Source organism: Felis catus, chromosome A3, assembly GCF_018350175.1.
Source record: "Felis catus isolate Fca126 chromosome A3, F.catus_Fca126_mat1.0, whole genome shotgun sequence".
Taxonomy (NCBI): Eukaryota; Metazoa; Chordata; class Mammalia; order Carnivora; family Felidae; genus Felis; species Felis catus.
Genome location: NC_058370.1, coordinates 49,684,331 through 49,709,940, shown reverse-complemented (window position 1 = coordinate 49,709,940; position 25,610 = coordinate 49,684,331). Strand labels below are relative to the sequence as shown.

The 25,610-nt window shown below is 42.4% G+C and overlaps 1 protein-coding gene across 1 annotated transcript; it reads left to right on the top strand.

Moving 5' to 3' along the window:
• Positions 1-1,383: 1,383 nt before the first annotated feature.
• VSX1 (visual system homeobox 1) lies at positions 1,384-8,364 on the top strand. Its single transcript, XM_019826923.3, has 5 exons — positions 1,384-2,266; positions 4,011-4,089; positions 4,531-4,654; positions 5,706-5,886; positions 7,316-8,364. The coding sequence occupies exons 1-5, from the start codon at positions 1,843-1,845 to the stop codon at positions 7,600-7,602; spliced, it is 1,095 nt and encodes a 364-aa protein (XP_019682482.3). The 5' UTR covers positions 1,384-1,842; the 3' UTR covers positions 7,603-8,364.
• Positions 8,365-25,610: the final 17,246 nt, after the last annotated feature.

The following is a 25,610-nucleotide window of genomic DNA, read 5'->3' as shown; positions in this document are numbered from 1 at the left end:
GAGGGGAGGGAGACTTCAAGACCCTAGTGGAGGCGAGGGGAAGCTGTCGGCACTCCAAACTGCTAGAGCTGCGAGAGCATCCGGGCTAGCAGGGGAGCCGCCTCTTAGACCCTCCCCTTACGAGTGACCCGGGTTGGGCCACCCTAGGGCCAGTGGTTCAGCCTGTTGGCCCAGGAGTTGGTCTGCAAAATGTGTGGATCGTTAGGTGTCTTCCTAAACTGCGGCCCCAAATTCTGAATTACAAAACGACTATTCTGCAGGGCAAAGAGCTAGAGCACTTTGGTTTGGTCCTTTACCACCAACACCCTACTTTAAACCCAGAGATAAATTTGGGGAAAATTCCTGGCGGAGCCGAAAACGACGCTGGCGTCTAAAGCCGCCCCCGCCCCTGAACGATTCAAATGACAATTATCTCAGAGGAAAGTTATTGTTTTGCTAATCCCAGGAACAGCTTGCGAGGGGGAGATTTGGGTCTTCCTTTAATAATGGAAAGCTAATGCGCAGCCTCTTGTAATTATCTTTATCTGAAACCCCTCGTTTAATCTGCATGTTTAACAGTGGCCCCACTCGAAGGCGCAGGGAGCGGGAAACCCACTTTCCCTGACTCGGGGTCCTCTCTGGCGCGCTCAGGGAGACAACGCCGCGTACGGGTGGTCTCAGAGAGTTGCCGCCTGCTCGCTGGGCGACCTCAGACCGCTGGGCCCTTAGGAGGTGGGACTGAGGAGATTCTGTGTCCATGGTTCTATGTTTGGGAAGGGTGGGCTCAGGGTTTCGAGCGATTCGGGTTGAGTGGACTCAAATTTTCACAAATTTCACTTGTGAGCCAGGAGTGATTTACTCACGTGCTTTGGCGCCAACTTCAACAAGCCAGGGAGTTTCACAGGAAAGTCTTTCTTTGAATAATTGTAAAATCTGACAGTAATTTGTTTGCCTCCGTGAAGAGGGGTGTGTCCCAGTAGACAGGTCCTATGTTCCAATTTACGCCCCCCCTACACACCCAATTTAGAACTGTCAGATAAAATACTGATACATACTCATACTAAAAAAAAAAAAAGTTCATTGTATATCTGAAATTCAAATTTCACTGGATCTGCAGTATTTTTGTTTGCTAAACCGGCACCGTTCCTTAGTCCACTCTTTATCTGTTTCTCCCTACTCCCCCTTCTCTCAGCTCTTGTGAGTTTTGTGGCCCGCTGCAGCTCAGCCATTAGGGCTCTGGGGGTGAATTTGGCTGGAGGTGGAGTGGGCGTGGATTAAATAAACGTTTTCCACTCCTCTCCCTTCAGAGGTTTTCGTGGAAGGTCTTGGCTCTGGCGGTGGAGTTGGAGGGCTGGTGAGTGTCATACTGGTGGTAGTGTGGCTAGGAATGAGGCCCTAGGTCTTAATGAGCAACTGTGTCTTGGGAGGGAGCCTTCGAGGTAGCTGTGAGGGGGACCTCCACCTAGAGAATCTGGAAGGAAAGGAAGACCACTCCGGGGCCTGGAAACTGCAGCTCTTTAGAGGAACCAGCAGATAGCAGGGTCGTGCCCTCCCTACTTTCCTTTCACGGAGAACGGGGGAGGGGGCTGTCGGGTGGGGACTGGGCAGGGGGACAGCTGGAGAGGAGAGAGAAGGAGGTAATTGAGGGGACTGCAGCTGGGAGGGCGGCGACCGAGGGGAGGGAAACTGGTGGCGTCCCCATCTCGCAGGGTCCTGGGCGATGACGCGTCCGCGCCCCACTGATTGGAGCCCTCCCGGCCTTCCGCGCCCGACGGGCTGTCAGGGAGTATAAAGCATCCTCCGAGCTGTGCCCTCTCCGCAAACGTGACCTAGAGAAAGTCAAGCCTCACCGACTGAGAAGCCATGACATGCCGGGACGCACTTTGCGACGGGCGCTCCAGGAGCAGGGTGCTGGTGCCTGGCAGCTCCCCCAGCGGCTTGCGCCCCCGCGGGTTCGCCATTACGGATCTTCTGGGCCTGGAAGCTGAGGTGCCCGCGCCTGCCGGCCCCGGGCCAGGATCTGGCTGCGAGTCCTCCGTGGCCGCACCCTGTACGGGTTCGGGTCTCGCGGGCTCCTGCATGGCGCGCGGGGCCCTCCCATTGGGGCTCGGCCTTCTATGCGGCTTTGGCGCACAGCCTCCCGCGGCCCCTCGGGCGCCTTGCCTGCTCATGGCCGACGTGCCGTTCCTGCCACCCGGGGCGCCTGAACCCGCTGCCCCGCAAGCCCCTGGTCGCCCGCCGCCCCCTCTCGGCAGCCAGAAGAGCAGCGAGAGCGTCTCGACGTCCGGTAATCAGGCCAACGCATCGGGGTCTTGCCCCTGTTTCCTCAGGCTTGGGGCCGTACAGGGGTAACTCACCATCGTCTCATTGAGCCCCTACTCCCAGCATCCCGGATCTAAGGGAACTCGGGACCCCAGAGCGCGGCCCCGTCGGGGGAGGCGTATTCTAGCAGTCTCGCTCCCTTCCCCTTGTCTTTCCCTAAGTCCCTGCCTCTTCTCCGGGACCTGGTCCCGCAGCACAGCAGATACTGCCACCACTCCGTTCCGGACCTACCCCGGGGGTCTTGGCGACTAAGCAGCGGTCTCTGAGGGTTTTTCCCTAGCCCCCGCCTGAGCCTCGGTCTCTGCGAACGGCATAGGTCGGGGGAGCCAGGGCGTGCTTGTTCATCACCAGCACAGAACCCACTACCCCGCGGGGGCTCAAAGGTTTGCTGGATTCAAAGAGTGAAGAGCGCAGGGCCTGGAGGCCTAGAACTGTCCGCCTCCCGGGGTGCTGAAATAGGAGCCTAGGTACCGCGCTTTTTTCCTTGCGTTGCCTTCCGTCCTCCCGCACACATGAGAAAGGAAGCAACCTTGCCAATTTCATTGCAGCTATGCTCAACATTTTGTTCCAAGTCCAGCTATTTCTTCAAAGAAGTTGAGGTGCATTACGGGGAAAGAGAAGGCAATGAATGTCTATAAAGAGCAAAGGCCAAGAAATTGAGAGGTTTGGGGTGTGGGGGGAATAAAATGGAGAATTATACAAGAAAACGCAGACTGAGAGAAACTATGTAGTAAAACCTAGAGCTAAGCCTCTAGTAGGCAGATGAGGCAAAAAAGTACGTTGAGTCTCTCCACTGAAACTAAAAGTAATAATATAATAAAAGTAAGCATGCCAATTTAGCAGACAAGCAAGCTTTCATTCAGTTTTTTAAAAAAAACAACACTTCACAAGTCTCTGTGTAAGATAAAATGACGCCTTCTATTAGTGGTTTCATTAAAAATGCAAAAACCACCTTCATAGGATGAATTCTTTCTGTGAGAAAATGAAAGGCAAAATACCACTAGATCTTGTCAAGAGTGAATTTCCTGGATCTGCTTCCAGAGATTTGGAATTGGTACAGGAGAGCAGGGAGTGCACGTCTGACAAAGGTTTTGATGTCAAACCTTAGCCGCCCCACTTAGAGAAATGTTGGTTTATTGGTTAAGATGAGGAGTTGGAGGCAGAAAGAAGTGGATGAATTTGGGAGCTAAGTGGGAATAGAGAGTGTCATTAATGGCCAAGTAGCTTCACGCAGTCTGGGGTTTGACTCCCAACTTCACCATGTACTACCTGTGTGATCTTGGGCAAGTTACTTAATCTCTCTGCACTTCAGTTTCCTCATCTGTAAAAATAGAATAATACTAGTAGCTATCTTGGAGTTCTTTTATGAAGAATAACTGTGATAATGCATGGAAAATGTTAAGCACAGTGACTGGAATATAGTGAGTGCTAAAAATGCTAGCGGATATTGTTAAATACTCACATTCTCCAGCAGAATAATAACTTCAAACCTCATATTAAAATCCAGAGAAGAAAGTGAAAAATGTGCTCACCTTTAAAAAGTTTTCCTTCCTTCCTTCCTTCCTTCCTTCCTTCCTTCCTTCCTTCCTTCCTCCCTCCTCCTTCCTTCTTTCTTTCTTTCTTTCTTTCTTTCTTTCTTTCTTTCTTTCTTTCCTATAAAAGGTAATATGCTCACTTTTAAAGTCCTCTCTTTTCTCTGGTGCTAACAGATGAGGACAGCCCATCTGAAGATAGGAGTGACCTGAAGGTGTCCCCCACCCTTGGCAAGAGAAAGAAGCGGCGACACAGGTATACAGCCAGGCTGTCCTCCCTGGCTATTTCCTCAGGACACAGTATCTGAGAATATATGATGCTGCATTATGGCAGGCCCAGTGACCTCCTGGTTGGCACATAGTAGGCATTTGGGAACATAATTCTGCTATTCATAGGAGGCTACAGGACAATCTTTGTAGCATTTTAAAGACAAATTTGTGGACCTTTAAAATAGATATTCTTGGAATGAGTTGATAGAATTCATTGAGGAGAAAAAAATGTCAAAGAACTTTATTGTTGTTTTTGAACGAAACTTCTGGACTTTCCAGAGGCTAATCATTCAGAGGTGATATGTCCAGTTATCATGAGGAGGGCTTTTAGGGTGTGGAAAGGCAGGCATGGGGTCTTCTAAGTCTGGGAAGCCTGGTAGCCTCCTGCGGACGTGTGCCCACGTATGTGCTTTGGGCTTCCCTACAGGACTGTTTTCACCGCCCACCAACTGGAAGAGCTGGAGAAGGCATTCAGCGAGGCCCACTACCCTGATGTGTATGCCCGGGAAATGCTGGCTGTGAAAACTGAGCTCCCTGAAGACAGAATACAGGTGTCTAGGGTCCCTTTTCTCTTTCCCAGAGACATCACAGAGAACATGTTTTTCTCACACACAGTGGGTCAACCCACAGCCACCTGTAGACAGCCTAACACATTCCCATTGACACACACTGAGGCTCACTGGCTGCAGGTACCACAATGCCAGAGACTTTCTGTATTTTTATTCCAAGAAGATATTTCCTGTAATCTGCATGTCTTTTTTTCCTTTTATTTATTAATTCTTTAAAATTACACAATAATGTGTGCTGCAACTAAAAACTACATATATAGCTATATATATCTATAACTCTATTATCTATCTATCTATCTATCTATCTATCTATCTAATCTTTGACTATCACTCCTTGAGAGAAAACAATGTAAATATCCTGCTGTAATCTTCCTTCACACCATCTCTGTGTTTATATCTGGCTGTGAATATGTTTATATATCTCTATCTCTCTATCTCTATCTCTAGCTCTATCTCTATCTCTATCTCTATGTCTATCATCTATATCTATACTTACACACACAGGATTTTGTGTGTAAGGTATTGAGTTATACTTCTTAGTCTTTTGTTTGACAATGCACCTTGAACATTTCTCTAGGAAAGATTTGCCACTAACTCACTCTTTTTTTTAACAGCTAAACAATATTCCATATTATTCCTTTATTAAGATAATATTTTCCAGGAGAATTATCACCAACAACCCAAAACCTGGGGGTTAGAAAGGACCATTGCCAGTGTGAACTCTTTCTAATCAATTAAAAAAAATCAGGAAACATAATAGTCTACTTCTTTACACAATCTGCGAAAGAACACTTTGATTTTATTTTTTGTCATTTCTCATTTTCTGGAAACCCTCAGTGGAAACTGCACATTAGCCCCACAATGATGAGTCCTTTTGAGTTCTGAGTGAGCAGTAGGTACAGCTCCTCAAAGGTCTGGGACTTGAGTGGATAGTGGCCCTTTTAGAACTCCCTGCTCAGGGGAACCTAGAAGCATCCTCTTTACTGTGTCTCCTCCTGTATGCTCTTCTGCTTCCTGTCCTGCCTCATATTAGGTCTGGTTTCAAAACCGGAGGGCCAAGTGGCGGAAGCGGGAGAAGCGCTGGGGTGGCAGCAGCGTGATGGCGGAGTATGGGCTCTATGGGGCCATGGTGAGACACTGCATCCCGCTGCCAGACTCTGTCCTCAACTCCACCGAGGGTGGCCTGGTTGGTTCCTGTGCACCATGGCTTCTGGGTAAGGAAGAAGGGCCCTCCAGCCAGCAAGAGGCCCAGAGATACTGGGGGAGGGAGTGGGGTTCCCACAAAAGGCAGCCATTTGCAAAGCCAATCAATGTAAATTTACTCAGATTTGGGCCCAGAATATCACATCCAATTTTTAATTAATTCAAAAGGTTGAACTGTGGTCAATTGATTTATTTTGCATTGGAACTGTGTACACAGTGTGTGGAAAGGTCACATTAAGCCTTGGTTTTAAGAGTGGAATGATGTAATATGTGAAATACATTCCAAAATGTTAGAATTTTTGGAAATCATACAACTTAGAGCTTGTGGTAATAGTAATGAGGGCAGTGCTAAGCAGTGAAACCTGCAGGTGATTAACGCCCTACAAATCAGAGCCAGGAGGTCTGGGTCTGGGTCCTGGCAGTCTGCCACTAACAACCTGCTTTTCTGTCTCTTAGACTTTTGGTGCTAGAACAGCCTACACTGGTAAGGTCCAAGTTTTGAGGCTAGGCATTCTGGTGTTTTCTGTTGTTACTAGAGACCAATGGGCAGAGATCACACCTTAGAGGAATGAGTCACAAGATAGCACCTAGGGCAGGGTGGGAGATTAGAGTTAGGTGTATGTATGAGGAATTCTAGGCTGGTAGGGGGAGGAGGTTTTTTGTTTAGCAAACATTTTTTTTAGCCCCTACCCCCAGACACTATGCTGAGACTAGAGATACCAATAGTAAATATGGTCCTGACTTTGCCCTCAAAGACTGAAGAGACAGAATTTGGGGCAGGGAACCAAGTTCACCCTTCTGAACTTCCACAAGCAGGTCAGTTGTGGGGCAGTGATGCTCACTGGCATCTGCATATCTGTGGCCTTGTAAGAAAGTGGGCTCAGTGCTGCCAGACACTCTTACTTCCAGAGAAGCTGGAAATCTGGCTTTTGATGTAAAATCTCCTGATTTTAAAATATTGGCAACAATTAAATTTGAACAATTACTGTGATATCCAAATAAGGCACCTTTGTTGGGTACACCCCACAGACAGATATTAGATTTAACCCTTAATGGGGGTAGTTGCCTAGCTGGTTCCCCTAGAGGCCCTGGAGACAGATGCTGATGAAGGCATTTTTTTTAACGTTTAATTATTATTGAGAGACAGAGAGAGACAGAGCATCAGCATGGGAGGGGCAGAGAGAGGGGGACACACAGAATCAATCCAAAGCAAGCTCCAGGCTCTGAGCTGTCAGCACAGACCCCCACATAGGGCTCCAGCCCACAAACTGTGAGATCATGACCTGAGCAGAAGTTGGATGCTTAACCAACTGAGCCACCCAGGTGCCCTTATGATGAGGACATTTCTAATGGGATTTAGAGAAGCTAGACAAGGAAGAATTTACAAAATTGCTGAATTTGGAGATACCTATTTTTATTTTTTCTCTTCTTTTTTGCAAGGGATGCATAAAAAATCCACAGGGATGATAAGGAAACCAGGAAGTGAAGAAAAGCTGACAGGACTCTGGGACTCAGACCAACTCCAGGAAGGTTCTAGCCCAAGGCAGACAGGATCCCAGAGAAGCTCAGATGAAGCCAGCCCTGAGAATGGCTTGGAAGATATGGCCATTGATCTCTCCAGCTCTGCCCGGCAGGAGACCAAGAAAGTACACCAGGGCACCAATGCTAGAGGATGCTCAGACTCCTCAGGGCTGGAGGGGCTCCAGCCAGGGAAGGTGGGAGCCTGATGAGGCTGGCAAGTTCATCCCTTATGGCATTTTCCACAAGATAACAGTTGTCTAAGACAAGGACTCTCAGTTGGGTTTTCTTCTTCCAGTGTCAGGATAAAATGTAATGCCACTTGCTTTAAGAAGACAAATGGGTACCTTAGGGAAAGCCCATTTCACCCTAGAATGGAAACCATTCCTTAAAGGCAGTTAATTTTATGTAAAATTTTACTTCTTTTTTGTAGAACTTGAGAAGGGAGGATTTAAAGTTCAAAAAGTGTATTCACTGCTGGGCCTCATTTGAGATTTGGTTCAATATATTTGGTTCAATATACTGTGTAATTTAATAGGTGGTCTGATGTCCTCCATCTGAATTTGAAAATATAAATGTATTTAATATCCAGAGAATCAGATGTCTTTATAAATAGCAAAGACCCCATACAGACATATGAATGAATTATAGTATCTTTACCTTGAACTTGGCTTTGGACATTTCACTTTTCTCATTAAGCAATACTTTGTATTATCCTGAGTGTCATTTGATAGGCTGTGCATATCAGAACTCATAAACAAGAAAGCAACCCATACTTTCCCTTCCCTTCTGAAATAGGATGGGGCTGTGTTTAATATCTATAAACAGTGTTTTAAGGTCAGACAAAGCTTCTTGGTCTTTTAAAATTTATGTTTGAAAGCACTTTAGCAACTTGGATTTCATGAATGTTTTGTTTCTTGTATTTCCTTTGCAATTTATTTATTATTTAAGAATAAACATTGTGTGGTGTGTTTGCTTCTCAAGGCACTATTTCTGTTACACATATGTGTATCTCCAAGATCACTGATCCCCTAATGAAGCTCTCCCCCCATCCCCCATTCCTATTGGCCCTTTTCAATCTCAGGATTGAAGGATTGAAGGATTTCATTTTCCAGGCTGCAGCACGTGTCATGTGTAGCTTTGTAAACTCCCATAGGGTGGTGGCTGGGTCTAATTCACCTTTTAGAGTTCAAGTTCAGAGAGACTTAGGTTTGAGGGGGAAATGTGAAGCTTCATGAAGAAGGCAGAATGGGGAAGGAAAGTGGGGAGCTTGAGAGGCTTTCTCTGGAAATCAGTGCAGTCAGGCTGGGCCTGCTTTCTCTCATCTCTCCATGAGAACACAAAGGATCCCTTCCTTTGGCCTATTTTTCTCATCCTTGTTAATTCCATACTCTGTGAGAATTAAATATCACCTATCCTTACTGCAGAAGCAGAAAACCATGAGCACTACCTTCTTTTATTCATTCTGGCTCATAGAAATTATTGCTGAATCCTGACACTGCACAGCGAAAGAGCAGGTGTTGGTGAAGAACTCTAGAAGTTATGTTCTATCTTTCCTGTCTAGAGGCAGCATGCCAGGCTCTAAGCCAAGTGGCCATACTTGCTCTGGACCATCTTCTGCCTTCCAGCTGGTCATAAGATTCTTGCTTCCATCTCTCATCCTTAGTTTATCCAGGGTTGAATTTGAGCTAGTAACCTGTTTAACTAATATACATCGCACTCATAGAATAAAATATTGCGCAACCTCTAAAAATGTTAACAATAGGGCATATTGTTTCATGTTTCATATTAATTAAATATTGGTGATTAAAAACTAACTCTAAATAAATGGAAAGAAAGATATAAGTAGAAGTAAACAAATATGTAAAGCAGAATGAAATAAAGAAACAATTAGTTTTACATAAAAATATACAAATAGTGGACAAATTTCTATGAAATATTATAAAGAAAGAACAAACAGGAAGAGGCAAAGAGAAAGGGACCAGAATGAGTAATGTAGACAATTTTAAATACATAAGAAAATACTATTCACGACTGGCAAGTATACTGATATGTTTTAAAACTCCCCCACAAATGGGCACATTTTCTGGAAAAATACGTATTACTAACATTAACTCTAGAATAAACATGGGATTTGAAAAATCACTAACCAAGAAAGTCAATTGTATTATAAAGTGGCTCTAGATCTAGATGGGGTTACGTGTGAATTCTTGACATTTTTGAAGGAAGAGATCATTTTCATGGTATATAAGTTGCTGCTGAGCATAGAAAGAGGTGAAAGGGTTTCTAACCCTAACATAACCTGGATTCCAAAACCCAATGAAGACAGTGTAGCCACTCTCCTCAAAACTCTCTAGTTAGCACCACTAATGGGAATATGAAATTCCTAAATAAAGTGTCAGTGTCTGGAATTTAATAGTATGCTGGAAACAATCTTGGACGACAGAAGGTCTACCCCAGGAATCCAAAGAGAATTTAATATTGTGAAAGAAAATTATTTAAACATTTTATTGACAACCCAGATAAACAAAAAGCTATCTTAACAGATTCATTCAACAAATACCTATTTCTTTTTTTTTTTTTTTCAACGTTTATTTATTTTTGGGACAGAGAGAGATAGAGCATGAACGGGGGAGGGGCAGAGAGAGAGGGAGACACAGAATCGGAAACAGGCTCCAGGCTCTGAGCCATCAGCCCAGAGCCGATGCGGGGCTCGAACTCACTGACCGCGAGATCGTGACCTGGCTGAAGCCGGACGCTCAACCGACTGCGCCACCCAGGCGCCCCAACAAATACCTATTTCTTTAAAAAAAAAAAAACCTTAAAGGTAGGAATAGAAGGATGCTTATTTCAAAAACAGCATCTCAATATTTTATAATGCACATATACATATATATAAAAACACAGTCTTTGAGGTAGCTCTGTTACCTTCTCACTTTGTAACTGTGGATGCATTACATAACCTTTTTGATCTCTCACTTTTTTCAGTCATAAAATGGGGATAATAATAGAACACTCATTTTCCCGGAAGATTAGATGAGAGAACATGAGTAATGTACTTAGCTTGGTTTCTGGCATGCAGAGAAAGCAAAATAAATATTAGCTATCATTATGACTATTAATGGCATTCCTATTAATATCAAGACTCAAATGAGAATACTTACCACCATTATTTAACAACATGGTACCAACTAAGTACAGGATGGAATAGTAGTAACCTGTTGGAATGCTTTGTGTAAATAACATTTAGGAAGAGCTCCAGGAACAAAGTAGGACAGACTTTTGGTCTTTTTTCATGTTTTCTAAGTTCTGTAAAGTTGGTATGTAAAAATAAAATAAATTTGTTGTTAATATTAATATTATTAAAATAGTAATACCTCTTTTTCAATTTAAGACTAAGTTCACACTGGACAAGAACTCTTTTAGGGGTGCCTGGGTGGCTTAGTCAGTTAATCATCTGATTCTTAGGCTCAGGTGATGATCCCAGAGTCTTGGGAATGAGACCTGTGATGGGCCCTCTCCCACCCCCCACTCCACCCCCACCCACGTGGCTTGGGTGTGGAGCCACCTTGAGATTCTCTCTCCCTCTGCCCCTTACCTCCTTTCTCATGCTCTTTGTCTCTCAAATTAAAAAACAAAAACAAAACTTTTTAAAAACACAGTGTGAAAACTTTTTTTGATGAGAAATCTGCACTTTGCTCATGTCTCCTGTCTGGTTCTCGAAAGTGCCAATTTAATAATGAGGAAACAAGCAGGCATTTTATACAAGTGTTTTAAAATCCTTACTAAAATCATGCAGCAGGTCAAATTTAAGCCTGACCACAGACTGACAGCAGGACTGAATCATTTCCAGCTTTCAAAATTGTTTTCTGGCTGAAATGTGGCTGTAAAAGCCCCAAAGCAGATTTTTAAAAATTGCAAGGCCAATTTGGAAAGATTCCTAATATGTCACACTCCCAGAGTCATACTCCCAGCTGGCTGAGAGTATCAGGAGGCAGCATATCAGTGCATGAGAAACATTCATGATTTCAGGAGATATTTTCAGAAATGACAGAAGAACAAGAGATAGAAATCAATATTGTTTCCTTTGGTTTAGCAGTATAAATACAATAAACTATCCACACACTATGTATATACATACATACATATCTGAACCATTTGAGAGGAAGTTGCATACAAAATCTGCCCCTTTATTTTTTTTATGGCTTTATTGAGGTATTATTGACATAGGCCATTTTGTAAATGTAAGATGTACAATATAATGATTTGATACATGTATATATTGCAAAATGTTTGCTGAAATAGGTTAGTTAACACATGCTTCACCTCACAGAATTATCATTTGTTGTTGTTATAGTGAGAACATTAAAATGCTACTCCCATAGCTACTTTCAAGTATGCAATACAGTACTGATAAATATAGTCACCATGCCGTACCTTAGATCTCCCAAATTTATTTATCCTATAACTGAAAGTTTGTACCTTTTGACCATATCTATCTATTTCCTTCACTCCTCTGCCCTGGCAGTCACCATTCTACTCTCTGTTTCTATGGGTTTGGTTTTTTCAGATTCCACATATAGGTGAGATGATATAGTATTTGTCTTTCTCTGTGTTGGTTTGTAAGCCCCTTGGGAGCATCCTAGGTAAAATCTGAAACCTGCAACTGTACACTGAAGGCAGAGAGAAATAAAGAGGCGGCCACTCAAGGTTGGTAGGTGGGCATTCTAATACACAAAGAAAACTCACGTATGAGGCTTGTCTTGGGTGGCAGCAAGACAAATAGATTTCTGCACCCACCTGCCAGATCTTAAAAGTTTTTACAGAGGCCTTTACTGGGTTTAGTCATATATACTGCCCAGATGGTCTCAGGACCACATTCACTTTCTCAAGGTTGTGTCCTTGGGGAAACCTCTAGAGTGGGGAAAAGCAAGTAGAATACATATTCTAAGAACAGGGGAGGGGGTGAGGAGCCAGATTGCCAGGGTCCAGTTCATAGGTGAACCAACAATCAAGTCATATCCCCCAAAAATCTATCTGACTTATTTCACTTAGCATAACCACCCCCACCAGGTCCATCCATGTTATTGCAAAAGGAAGGATTTCCTTCTTTTTCGTGGCTGAATAATAATCCATTATTGTTATTATATATTATAATATTATATATTATATGTATATCACTTTCTTTAAAAATTTTTTAAATGTTTTTATTTTATTTTTGAGAGAGAGAAACAGAGCATGAGCAGGGGAGGGGCAGAAAGAGAGACACAGAATCTGAAGCAGGCTGTACTGTCAGCATAGAGCCTGATGCAGGGCTTGAACTCATAAACCTCTAGATCATGACCTCAGCTGAAGTTGGTGCTTAACCGACTGAGCCACCAGGTACCCCATATATCACTTTCTTTATCTGTTCATCTGTCAGTGGACACTTAGGTTGTTTCCATGTGTCAGCTATTATAAATAATACTGCTATGAATATGAGGGTGAAGTTACCTCTTTAAGTTACTGATTTCATCTCCTTTGGATCTACCCCCAGAAGTGGGATTGCTGGATCATATGGCAGTTTTATTTTATTTTATTTTATTAAAAAAAAATTTTTTTTCAACGTTTATTTATTTTTGGGACAGAGAGAGACAGAGCATGAACGGGAGAGGGGCAGAGAGAGAGGGAGACACAGAATCAGAAACAGGCTCCAGGCTCCGAGCCATCAGCCCAGAGCCTGACGCGGGGCTCGAACTCACGGACCGCGAGATCATGACCTGGCTGAAGTCGGACGCTTAACCGACTGCGCCACCCAGGCGCCCCGGTAGTTTTATTTTTAATTTTTAAAACAACTTCCATTCTCTTTTCCGTTGTGGCTGTGCCTTTTTATCTCTTAACACTGTGTGTATTTCCTAAGAATAAGGACTTTTTTTTTAATGTTTTTTACTTATTTTTGATAGAGACAGACATAGCAAAAGTGGGGGAGGGGCAGAGAGAGAAGAAGACACAGAATCTGAAGCAGGCTCCAGACTCCTAGCTGTCAGCACAGAGCCCAACGTTGGGCTCAAACTCACAAACCGCAAGATTATGACCTGAGCCGAAGTCAGATGCTTAACCAGCTGAGCCACCCAGGTGCCCCAGGACATTCTTTTATATAACCTGAGTAGTTATAAACTTCAGAAAATCTGAATCAATATTTTGAATATGAACACAATATTCTAAAATTGAACAGAATACAGTATTTCTCAATCTGAATCTTACATTTTTATCTGATACAATACAGTATCAATTAGATACATACCTAATACTGAATTAAATACAGTATTCTAATCTGAACATACATTTTATTTAATACAACTCTGTATGATTACAATATTCTAAATCTGAAAAAAAATACAGATTTCTAAATGTGGATGCAAGCCTCTTATCTAACCCCACAGTCACATTTCAATTTTGCGAATTGATTCCATAATGTCCATTGGTTCCATAATGTCCATAATGTTACCACAATTTCCTTTTTCCATACAGAATCCAGTCGAGAATCATGTATTACATTTAGTTGTCATGTCCCTTCAATCTGGAACATTGCTCAGCCTTTCGTTGTCTTTCATGACATTGATATTTTTTAAGCACATGGATCAATTATAAGATGCCCCTTCAGTTTGGGTGTGTTTAATGTATCTTCATGAGTAGATTTCAGGTTTGGTGAGACTATCCCTGATGTGAACAGCTGACAGGATTAGAAAGGTGGCTGAGTAGAAAGGCTGCAGGTGGGAGATAGGAGAGCAGGGGCTCCTGTTACCTGCTATACATCCACTTGCATTATTTGAGCTCTTAACATATTACTATTTGATAACTTTTTTTAAGACTGTATTTTTAAGTAATCTCTACACTCAACATGGCGCTTGAACTCACAACCCTGAGATCAAGAGCCGCACACCCTACTGACTGAGCCAGCCAAGCACCCCAACAATTTTTTCAAACTAAGGGAAACTTATATTGGAAGGCACATATTTTGGAGATAGATGGGCATGGTAGTTGTTTTTCAAATCCTTTGAGGAGGTTAAAGAGATGGACAAGGCAATACATGATCTAAGGAAGAATCTTTTCTATTGAGGAGAGTAAATCACTTTCCATCTACTTAGACATTTCGCAACTCTTGGAGGTGGTGTCCTAGAAATTCAAATCATAAGTGCTTTGAAGGTTGACAGACCTAGACTTTCTGCTCTCCCTTTCATGCTGGGCATATAATGGCAGCTCATGAACTCTGGGCCATTGGTTCAGATATTGCTTTTGAGATTCTTTGGCCTCACTTTGGATGCTGAGTAAGGGCTGGAAAGTTTTTAAGAATTCTGGGAATGGGACCATGGGTTTGTAATGGGTGTAGTGATTTCCCTAGCAGTTCTAAGATCTGACTTTCCAAGAACTGTTGTGAAATACTCTCACAATTTTAACTTCAGTTCATCTAGGCCCCTATTTATAGGATTTTATCAGATAGCAAGCAAGCCGCTTCAAACTCTGTTTTGGTTCATGATCACCTTTAGCTACACCCTCTACTGCTGTTGAATTTTGCTCCTCTGGGAAACTTCTCATGAAGTTTTGTTCTGCCTAAATAAACATGCCAATTTCCCTTTGTCATCACTTATGATCCCCTTTCCAGACTCCCCACTTGCAGGCCTCCTAGAAATGCAAAAATTTCCCAGGTGGTTGTATTCTTTCCCACATCTGGTACCTGGCTGATGAGAGTAAAATCTTATTTGTGACATCTAGGTCCAACATACAGATGCAGGAATCTGTTCTTTTGGAAACACCTCTCCATATTAAAGGGCTTTGTCCATCCTCTCAAGTACTCCTACAGCACTTATCTGTCAGGAAGGAACTATAGATACCCATGGTGCTATTCTCACTTTTTGGATACCTCCTTTCCTTAAAAGTTCACCCCAAGGCTGGTTATTTTCTCTCTTTCTTCTATAAAGGAAATAAAGAGAAAAAGAGAGAAAGAGAGAAAGAGAGAGAGAGAGAGAGAGAGAGAGAGAGAAAGAAAGAAAGAAAGAAAGAAAGAAAGAAAGAAAGAAAGAAAGAAAGAAAGAAAGAAAGAAAGAAAGAAAGAAAAAAAGAAAGAAAGAGAAAGCGGGAAAGAAGGAGCAAAGGAGGGAGTGAAAAAAGGAAGGAAAGAAAGGAGGGAGTGAAAAAGGGAAGGAAGGAAAGGAGATAGGGAAGGAAGGAAGGAAGGAGAGAAAGAAGGAAGGCAGGCAAAAACCCCCAAACCCAAAACTCACATAAGCATCACAAGTTTACCCACTGGTGCCACCTGTTGGCAAGCACACTGATATGCTTTTGCCTTGCTTGTAGCTTAATATCCATCTAAATTCACAGCTTGAACATTTTTATGTGAAGGACATTCTGTGTTTTTCTACCTTCATTTTTCTAACTCATTAGCCACCTTGCTTGTTCAGCTTCACAGCCTTAGGATTTCTCTTTCACTCCCTTCCACCCAAGGCCACCTGCACTATCTCTTTTCTCTTTCTCTCTTCAACACACTGTCAGTTTTGTACAATGACTGAAATTGCATTAAATCCTGAGCACAGGGAATGGGGATGCAGCCAAGGATGGGAGGTAGGGGATATTCTGGGATATCTTTAAATGTCATGTGTAGGGAGCCCATGGCCGGGCTGGAATTCCATAAAAATAACCAGTGTAAGCCCAATATTGCAAAGAAGTATGTGTTCATGTGTGTGTGTGTGTGGGGGGGGGGGGGGGACAGAAATCCATTTCTTTTACCAAGCAATACAGTGAAGAGTCCTTCAAGAAATTTCTGATTGAGATACTCTTGTGCCCCACATTACATCTTCTCGAACATCTCTTAACTTTGGCTGTATGCACTGGCTTTGCAAGTCTGGGCACTGCATTGAATGTCTCCTGCTTTCTGCCTGAGATTCTGGAACACTGAGGCGTGGATCCTTCTGGGAGTCCACCTGGTACTTCCACCTGTGAGACCTGGAAGTGCAAAAAGTCATAACTCATGACCAGCAGGTGGTGGAATCCTTGTGGATGAATGCTCTCCTTTCCACCTCTGTGATGGACAACTCTACCCTGCGTTCTACAAAGCACCTTGAAAGCCTTGGTGGATCCATCTCTCATGGTCCACAGGAGTGACAGACAGGAGAATGGACTCTTGCTGTGGCATTCCCTCTTTCTTGTTCTGTCTTGGACTCCTCTATTACCCCTCCTCTTTCTCCCTGGATGTCTTCTCAAGCCAAACCACCTGTCACAAATTCTCAAGGGTCTCAGGCGGGTGTGGTAGAACAACATCCTAACCATGACAGAGTGTAGTGGAAACTGAAAGAACTCTTATGATCTGAAATTCCACCTGCACACACAAACTGGCTTTACTGAATTCAATTTTGTAAACAAAGCTTGAATCCAATCAAACAGCCATTTTTGTAAATCTAAATCCAGTCACTGTCCCGATTTTTATAAGATGGTTTTGGGATTGTGTATACATGACCTGAAAATTATGAGGGTTAATTTGTTGGTTTCTCCTTGTATTTCTGTCAATTTTTACTTAATGCTTTTGGAGTTGTATTTTTTTTATTTTTATTTTTTTATTTTTTTTATATATATGAAATTTATTGACAAATTGGTTTCCATACAACACCCAGTGCTCATCCCAAAAGGTGCCCTCCTCAATACCCATCACCCACCCTCCCCTCCCTCCCACCCCCCATCAACCCTCAGTTTGTTCTCAGTTTTTAACAGTCTCTTATGCTTTGGCTCTCTCCCACTCGAACCTCTTTTTTTTTTTTTTTCCTTCCCCTCCCCCATGGGTTCCTGTTAAGTTTCTCAGGATCCACATAAGAGTGAAACCATATGGTATCTGTCTTCCTCTGTATGGCTTATTTCACTTAGCATCACACTCTCCAGTTCCATCCACGTTGCTACAAAAGGCCATATTTCGTTTTTTCTCATTGCCACGTAGTACTCCATTGTGTATATAAACCACAATTTCTTTATCCATTCATCAGTTGATGGACATTTAGGCTCTTTCCATAATTTGGCTATTGTTGAGAGTGCTGCTATGAACATTGGGGTACAAGTGGCCCTATGCATCAGTACTCCTGTATCCATTGGATAAATTCCTAGCAGTGCTATTGCTGGGTCATAGGGTAGGTCTATTTTTAATTTTATGAGGAACCTCCACACTGCTTTCCAGAGTGGCTGCACCAATTTGCATTCCCACCAACAGTGCAAGAGGGTTCCCGTTTCTCCACATCCTCTCCAGCATCTATAGTCTCCTGATTTGTTCATTTTGGCCACTCTGACTGGCGTGAGGTGATACCTGAGTGTGGTTTTGATTTGTATTTCCCTGATAAGGAGCGACGCTGAACATCTTTTCATGTGCCTGTTGGCCATCCGGATGTCTTCTTTAGAGAAGTGTCTATTCATGTTTTCTGCCCATTTCTTCACTGGGTTATTTGTTTTTCGGGTGTGGAGTTTGCTGATCTCTTTATAGATTTTGGATACTAGCCCTTTGTCCGATATGTCATTTGCGAATATCTTTGCCCATTCCGTTGGTTGCCTTTTAGTTTTGTTGGTTGTTTCCTTTGCTGTGCAGAAGCTTTTTATCTTCATAAGGTCCCAGTAATTCACTTTTGCTTTTAATTCCCTTGCCTTTGGGGATGTGTCGAGTAAGAGATTGCTACGGCTGAGGTCAGAGAGGTCTTTTCCTGCTTTCTCCTCTAAGGTTTTGATGGTTTCCTGTCTCACATTTAGGTCCTTTATCCATTTGGAGTTTATTTTTGTGAATGGTGTGAGAAAGTGGTCTAGTTTCAACCTTCTGCATGTTGCTGCCCAGTTCTCCCAGCACCATTTGTTAAAGAGGCTGTCTTTTTTCCATTGGATGTTCTTTCCTGCTTTGTCAAAGATGAGTTGGCCATACGTTTGTGGGTCTAGTTCTGGGGTTTCTATTCTATTCCATTGGGCTATGTGTCTGTTTCTGTGCCAATACCATGCTGTCTTGATGATGACAGCTTTGTAGTAGAGGCTAAAGTCTGGGATTGTGATGCCTCCTGCTTTGGTCTTCTTCTTCAAAATTCCTTTGGCTACTCGGGGCCTTTTGTGGTTCCATATGAATTTTAGAATTGCTTGTTCTAGTTTCAAGAAGAATGCTGGTGCAATTTTGATTGGGATTGCATTGAATGTGTAGATAGCTTTGGGTAGTATTGACATTTTGACAATATTTATTTTTCCAATCCATGAGCAGGGAATGTCTTTCCATTTCTTTAAATCTTCAATTACCTTCATAAGCTTTCTATAGTTTTCAGCATACAGATCCTTTACATCTTTGGTTAGATTTATTCCTAGGTATTTTATGCTTCTTGGTGCAATTGTGAATGGGATCAGTTTCTTTATTTGTCTTTCTGTTGCTTCGTTGTTAGTGTATAAGAATGCAACTGATTTCTGTACATTGATTTTGTATCCTGCAACTTTGCTGAATTCCTGTATCAGTTCTAGCAGACTTTTGGTGGAGTCTATCGGATTTTCCATGTATAATATCATGTCATCTGCAAAAAGCGAAAGCTTGACTTCATCTTTGCCAATTTTGATGCCTTTGATTTCCTTTTGTTGTCTGATTGCTGATGCTAGAACTTCCAGCACTATGTGAAACAGCAGCGGTGAGAGTGGGCATCCCTGTCGTGTTCCTGATCTCAGGGAAAAAGCTCTCAGTTTTTCCCCGTTGAGGATGATGTTAGCTGTGGGCTTTTCATAAATGGTTTTTATGATCTTTAAGTATGTTCTTTCTATCCCGACTTTCTCAAGGGTTTTTATTAAGAAAGGGTGCTGGATTTTGTCAAAGGCCTTTTCTGCATCGATTGACAGGATCATATGGTTCTTCTCTTTTTTTTTGTTAATGTGATGTATCACGTTGATTGATTTGCGAATGTTGAACCAGCCCTGCATCCCAGGAATGAATCCCACTTGATCATGGTGAATAATTCTTTTTATATGCCATTGAATTCGATTTGCTAGTATCTTATTGAGAATTTTTGCATCCATATTCATCAGGGATATTGGCCTGTAGTTCTCTTTTTTTACTGGGTCTCTGTCTGGTTTAGGAATCAAAGTAATACTGGCTTCATAGAAGGAGTCTGGAAGTTTTCCTTCCCTTTCTATTTCTTGGAATAGCTTGAGAAGGATAGGTATTATCTCTGCTTTAAACGTCTGGTAGAACTCCCCTGGGAAGCCATCTGGTCCTGGACTCTTATTTGTTGGGAGATTTTTGATAACCGATTCAATTTCTTCGCTGGTTATGGGTCTGTTCAAGCTTTCTATTTCCTCCTGGTTGAGTTTTGGAAGAGTGTGGGTGTTCAGGAATTTGTCAATTTCTTCCAGGTTGTCCAATTTGTTGGCATATAATTTTTCATAGTATTCCCTGATAATTGTTTGTATCTCTGAGGGATTGGTTGTAATCATTCCATTTTCATTCATGATTTTATCTATTTTGGTCATTTCCCTTTTCTTTTTGAGAAGCCTGGCTAGAGGTTTGTCAATTTTGTTTATTTTTTCAAAAAACCAACTCTTGGTTTCGTTGATCTGCTCTACAGTTTTTTGTAGATTCTATATTGTTTATTTCTGCTCTGATCTTTATTATTTCTCTTCTTCTGCTGGGTTTAGGCTGCCTTTGCTGTTCTGCTTCTAGTTCCTTTAGGTGTGCTGTTAGATTTTGTATTTGGGATTTTTCTTGTTTCTTGAGATAGGCCTGGATTGCGATGTATTTTCCTCTCAGGACTGCCTTCGCTGCGTCCCAAAGCGTTTGGATTGTTGTATTTTCATTTTCGTTTGTTTCCATATATTTTTTAATTTCTTCTCTAATTGCCTGGTTGACCCACTCATTCGTTAGTAGGGTGTTCTTTAACCTCCATGCCTTTGGAGGTTTTCCAGACTTTTTTCTGTGGTTGATTTCAAGCTTCATAGCATGTGGTCTGAAAGTATGCATGGTATAATTTCAATTCTTGTAAACTTATGAAGGGCTGTTTTGTGACCCAGTATATGATCTATCTTGGAGAATGTTCCATGTGCACTCGAGAAGAAAGTATATTCTGTTGCTTTGGGATGTAGAGTTCTAAATATATCTGTCAAGTCCATCTGATCCAATGTCTCATTCAGGACCCTTGTTTCTTTATTGACCGTGTGTCTAGATGATCTATCCAATTCTGTAAGTGGGGTGTTAAAGTCCCCTGCAATTACCACATTCTTATCAATAAGGTTGCTTATGTGTATGAGTAATTGTTTTATATATTTGGGGGCTCCGGTATTCGGCGCATAGACATTTATAATTGTTAGCTCTTCCTGATGGATAGACCCTGTAACTATTATATAATGTCCTTCTTCATCTCTTGTTACAGCCTTTAATTTAAAGTCTAGTGTGTCTGATGTAAGTATGGCTACTCCAGCTTTCTTTTGGCTTCCAGTCGCATGATAAATAGTTCTCCATCCCCTCACTCTCAATCTAAAGGTGTCCTCAGGTCTAAAATGAGTCTCTTGTAGACAGCAAATAGATGGGTCTTGTTTTTTTATCCATTCTGATACCCTATGTCTTTTGGTTGGCGCATTTAATCCATTTACATTCAGCGTTATTATAGAAAGATACGGGTTTAGAGTCATTGTGATGTCTGTATGTTTTATGCTTGTAGTGATGTCTCTGGGACTTTGTCTCACAGGGTCTCCCTTAGGATGTCTTGTAGGGCTGGTTTAGTGGTGACAAATTCCTTCAGTCTTTGTTTGTTTGGGAAGACCTTTATCTCTCCTTCTATTCTAAATGACAGACTTGCTGGATAAAGGATTCTTGGCTGCATGTTTTTTCTGTCTAGCACCCTGAAAATCTCGTGCCAATTCTTTCTGGCCTGCCAAGTTCAAAAGAGAGATCAGTCACGAGTCTTATAGATCTCCCTTTATATGTGAGGGCACGTTTACCCCTTGCTGCTTTCAGAATTTTCTCTTTATCCTTGTATTTTGCCAGTTTCACTATGATATGTCGTGCAGAAGATCGATTCAAGTTACGTCTGAAGGGAGTTCTCTGTGCCTCTTGGATTTCAATGCCTTTTCCTTCCCCAGTTCAGGGAAGTTCTCAGCTATTATTTCTTCAAGTACCCCTTCAGCACCTTTCCCTCTCTCTTCCTCCTCTGGGATACCAATTATGCATATATTATTTCTTTTTAGTGTATCACTTAGTTCTCTAATTTTCCCCTCATACTCCTGGATTTTTTTATCTCTCTTTTTCTCAGCTTCCTCTTTTTCCATAACTTTATCTTCTAGTTCACCTATTCTCTCCTCTGCCTCTTCAAGCCGAGCTGTGGTGGTTTCCATTTTGTTATGCATTTCGTTTAAAGCGTTTTTCAGCTCCTCGTGACTGTTCCTTAGTCCCTTGATCTCTGTAGCAAGAGATTCTCTGCTGTCCTGTATACTGTTTTCAAGCCCAGCGATTAATTTTATGACTATTATTCTAAATTCACTTTCTGTTATATTATTTAAATCCTTTTTGATCAGCTCATTAGCTGTTGTTATTTCCTGGAGATTCTTCTGAGGGGAATTCTTCCGCTTGGTCATTTTGGATAGTCCCTGGCGTGGTGAGGACCTGCAGGGCACTTCCCCTGTGCTGTGGTGTATAACTGGAGTTGGTGGGCGGGGCCGCAGTCAGACCTGATGTCTGCCCCCAGCCCACCGCTGGGGCCACAGTCAGACTGGTGTGTGCCTTCTCTTCCCCTCTCCTAGGGGCGGGATTCACTGTGGGGTGGTATGGCCCGTCTGGGCTACTTGCACACTGCCAGGCTTGTGATGCTGGGGATCTGGTGTATTAGCTGGGGTAGGTAGGCAAGGTGGACAGGGGCAGGAGGGGCAGGCTTAGATCGCTTCTCCTTAGGTGATCCACTTTAGGAGGGGCCCTGTGGCAGTGGGAGGGAGTCAGATCGCTGCCGGAGGATTGGCTCCGCAGAAGCACAGAGTTGGGTGTTTGCGCGGAGCGAGCAAGTTCCCTGGCAGGAACTGGTTCTCTTTGGGATTTTGGCTGGGGGATGGGCGGGGGAGATGGCGCTGGCGAGCGCCTTTGTTCCCCACCAAACTGAGCTCTGTTGTCAGGGGGCTCAGCAGCTCTCCCTCCCTTTGTCCTCCAGCCTTCCCGCTTTCCGAGCAGAGCTGCTAACTTATGTCCTCCCAGACGCTAAGTCGCACTTGTTGTGGGAACACAGTCCGTCAGGCCCCTCCGCTTTTGCAAGCCAGACTCAGGGGCTCTGCTTGGCCGGCAAGCCGCCCCTCCGCCCCGGCTCCCTCCCGCCAGTCCGTGGAGCTCGCACCGCCTCGCCGCCCTTCCTACCCTCTTCCGTGGGCCTCTCGTCTGCGTTTGGCTCCGGCGACTCCGTTCTGCTAATCCTCTGGCGGTTTTCTGGGTTATTTAGTCAGGTGTAGGTGGAATCTAAGTGATCAGCAGGATGTGCGGTGAGCCCAGCGTCCTCCTAAGCCGCCATCTTGCCGGAACCAGCTGGAGTTGTATTTTTAAGTGTACACAAGTTAAGAATTACTGATGACCATTTATCATATGTAATTTCCCTCTTATTTTGAATTACTGTCCATTTTGTCTGATATTTAATTCATATTCATTTGGTAAATATTTTCCATGCTTCATTATCAATATTTCCATATATTTACATTTTATTTTTTCCCACATATTTACATTTTAGATTGAGGTAAATTTCTTGAAAAAGTATCTAGTTGGGATTTTTTTATCCATTCCAACAATCTTTGTTTTTAATAAGAGAATTTATTCCATATGCATAGAATATAATTATTGACCTTTTTGAATTTATTTTCACTAATTTATTTTTATGTGTATTTAAAAACATTTTCCACCTTTTCTTTTTTTCTTTTAAATTTGTTTCTTTCTTTCCATTTCTCAGATTGCTCAGACTTTCTTACTCCATTTTCCCTGCTACTAGACTAGAAGTTATAGATTCTGTTTCTATCTATGGTTAATCTAGAAATTGTAACAGGCATATTTATTTAAGTTTAAAACTCTCCTAACCGTGGGAAGAATTATAGAATGCTACTCCCATCAACTTCAACACTCCTGTTGTTCAGATTTTGTTTCCATCTCATTCATTAACTCCACCATGTAGACATTGTTACAATTTCATATAGATAATGTTTGTTTTGATTTACCCACAAGTGCAATGATTTCCTTGCTTATCCTTTTGAATTTCAGATCTTTATTTGGGGCTAAATTCTCTCTCTTCCTTCTGAAGTAATTCATTAGTAAAGGAATAGAGAACTCTATTAGTTTTTGTTTTGTACTTTGTACTTGTTGAAAAATGATTTCACTAACTACACTATAGTTGACAATTATTTTCCTGTAATACTTTATTTTTTTAAAAAAATTATTTATTTTGAGAGAGGCAGAAACAGCACGAGTGGGGGAAGGGCAGAGAGAGAGGGAGACAGAGAATAATCCAAAATTGGTTTCACATTGTCAGCATGGATCCTGTAATACTTTAAAGATATTCCTCTTTTGCCAGCTGTCAACCTAATTATTATTCCTGTGCAGGTGATCCACCTTTCTTTTATGTTTAAAAAAAGTTTTTTAAATGTTTTATTTATTTTTGAGAAAGAGCGAGTGAAATCGGGGGAGGGGCACAGAGAGAGGGAGACACAGAATCTGAAGCAGGTTCCAGGCTCTGAGCTGTTAGCACAGAGCCCAACACGGGGCTTGAACTAACAAACTGTAAGATCATGACCTGAGCTGAAGTCGGACATTTAACCAACTGAACCACCCAGGAATCCCCCCTTTTCTTTCTGTTTTTATGACCTGCTATTTGTCTTGTCTTTGATTTCTGACAGTTTTACAATGATGTGTATAGGTGTTGATTTCATTTTGTTTAACTGGCTCAGAATTTGTGCACTTTAGAAGTTGAGTATTGTCTTTCATTAATTCTATAAAATTTGAAGGTTTTTAGTCACTGAGTATTGCCTCTTCTCACTCTCTCCTCTAAAACTCCAAGGGTGTGTGTGTGGGTGTGTGTGTCTTCCACACTCCATGTCTTGCATCCTCTTTTCCAAACTCTTTATCCTTTTGACTCTGTGATACAATGTCTATTTAGTGGGGGGAAATTTGATTAATTAATTCATAGCTATTACTGATATGATGTTTGATATACCCCTTGATCTTGTTTTATATTTTCTAATTTATCATTCTTGCTTGTTCCTTTCCCATCTTACCCATTTCTGCTTTTTATTTTTTGATTGACCAAATTTTGTTCCATTTCCTTCACCAATGGTTTGTAACTACATTGCCTATTTTTAGTTTTCTAGAATTGTTTCTAATTTCTAAGAACATACTCTATGTGTGTTTTGGGCTGTAGTTTCTTCCCAAAATTCCACCATTTGTCTCCTATCTTCCAAGGGCTCCTCCCTCAGGATATCTCTTCAACCAGTTATTATGGACCAAATGTTTGTGTACCCCCAAAACTCATGTGTTTAGATCCTACCCCCAGGGTGATGGCATTAGGAAGCAGGGCCTTTAGGAGATGCTGAGGTCATGAAGGTGAAGCCCCCCTGATCAGGTTTAGTGCTCTTGTGAAAGAGACCCCAGAGAGCTCACTCACCCCTTCCACCATGTGAAGACACAGTGAAATGATGGCTGTCCATGAACCAGGAAGAGGGTTCTCCCCACCAGACACCAAATCTGCTGGCACCTTGTCTTGGATTTTCCAGTCTCCAGAACAATGAGAAATTAACTTTTGTGTTGAAGTCAACCAGTTGGTGGTACTTGTATAGTGTTGCATCCACACGACTCCTGAAACAGAATGCTACGGGCACCAGTGACAGTCACAACAAAGTTTATTACAATGAGAGGCAAGGCCGACCGATCGGGACCAACACTCTTGATAAGAGTGAGGCCCCGAACAGCCGGGGTACAGAGTTTTTATAACCGATCACATCGTTTTATCATCACCTGGGAACAGAACAAAGAAACAGTTTCCAGATGAGTTAGAAACAGTTGCCTAATGAGGTGTTTACTTTAGACTTTCTGCCTCTAAGTTGCAACCAGTGGGTCTCCTTGACCCTGCCTCTGATGCTCTTTTCTTTGAACTTTTGTTTCCTTAATTGGTGAAGCCTAATTTACAAGAGTATGAGTCATAGTTTACCAGAGCAAAGCAAGGCTGTTATCTCTTAACCTTCAGTGTCA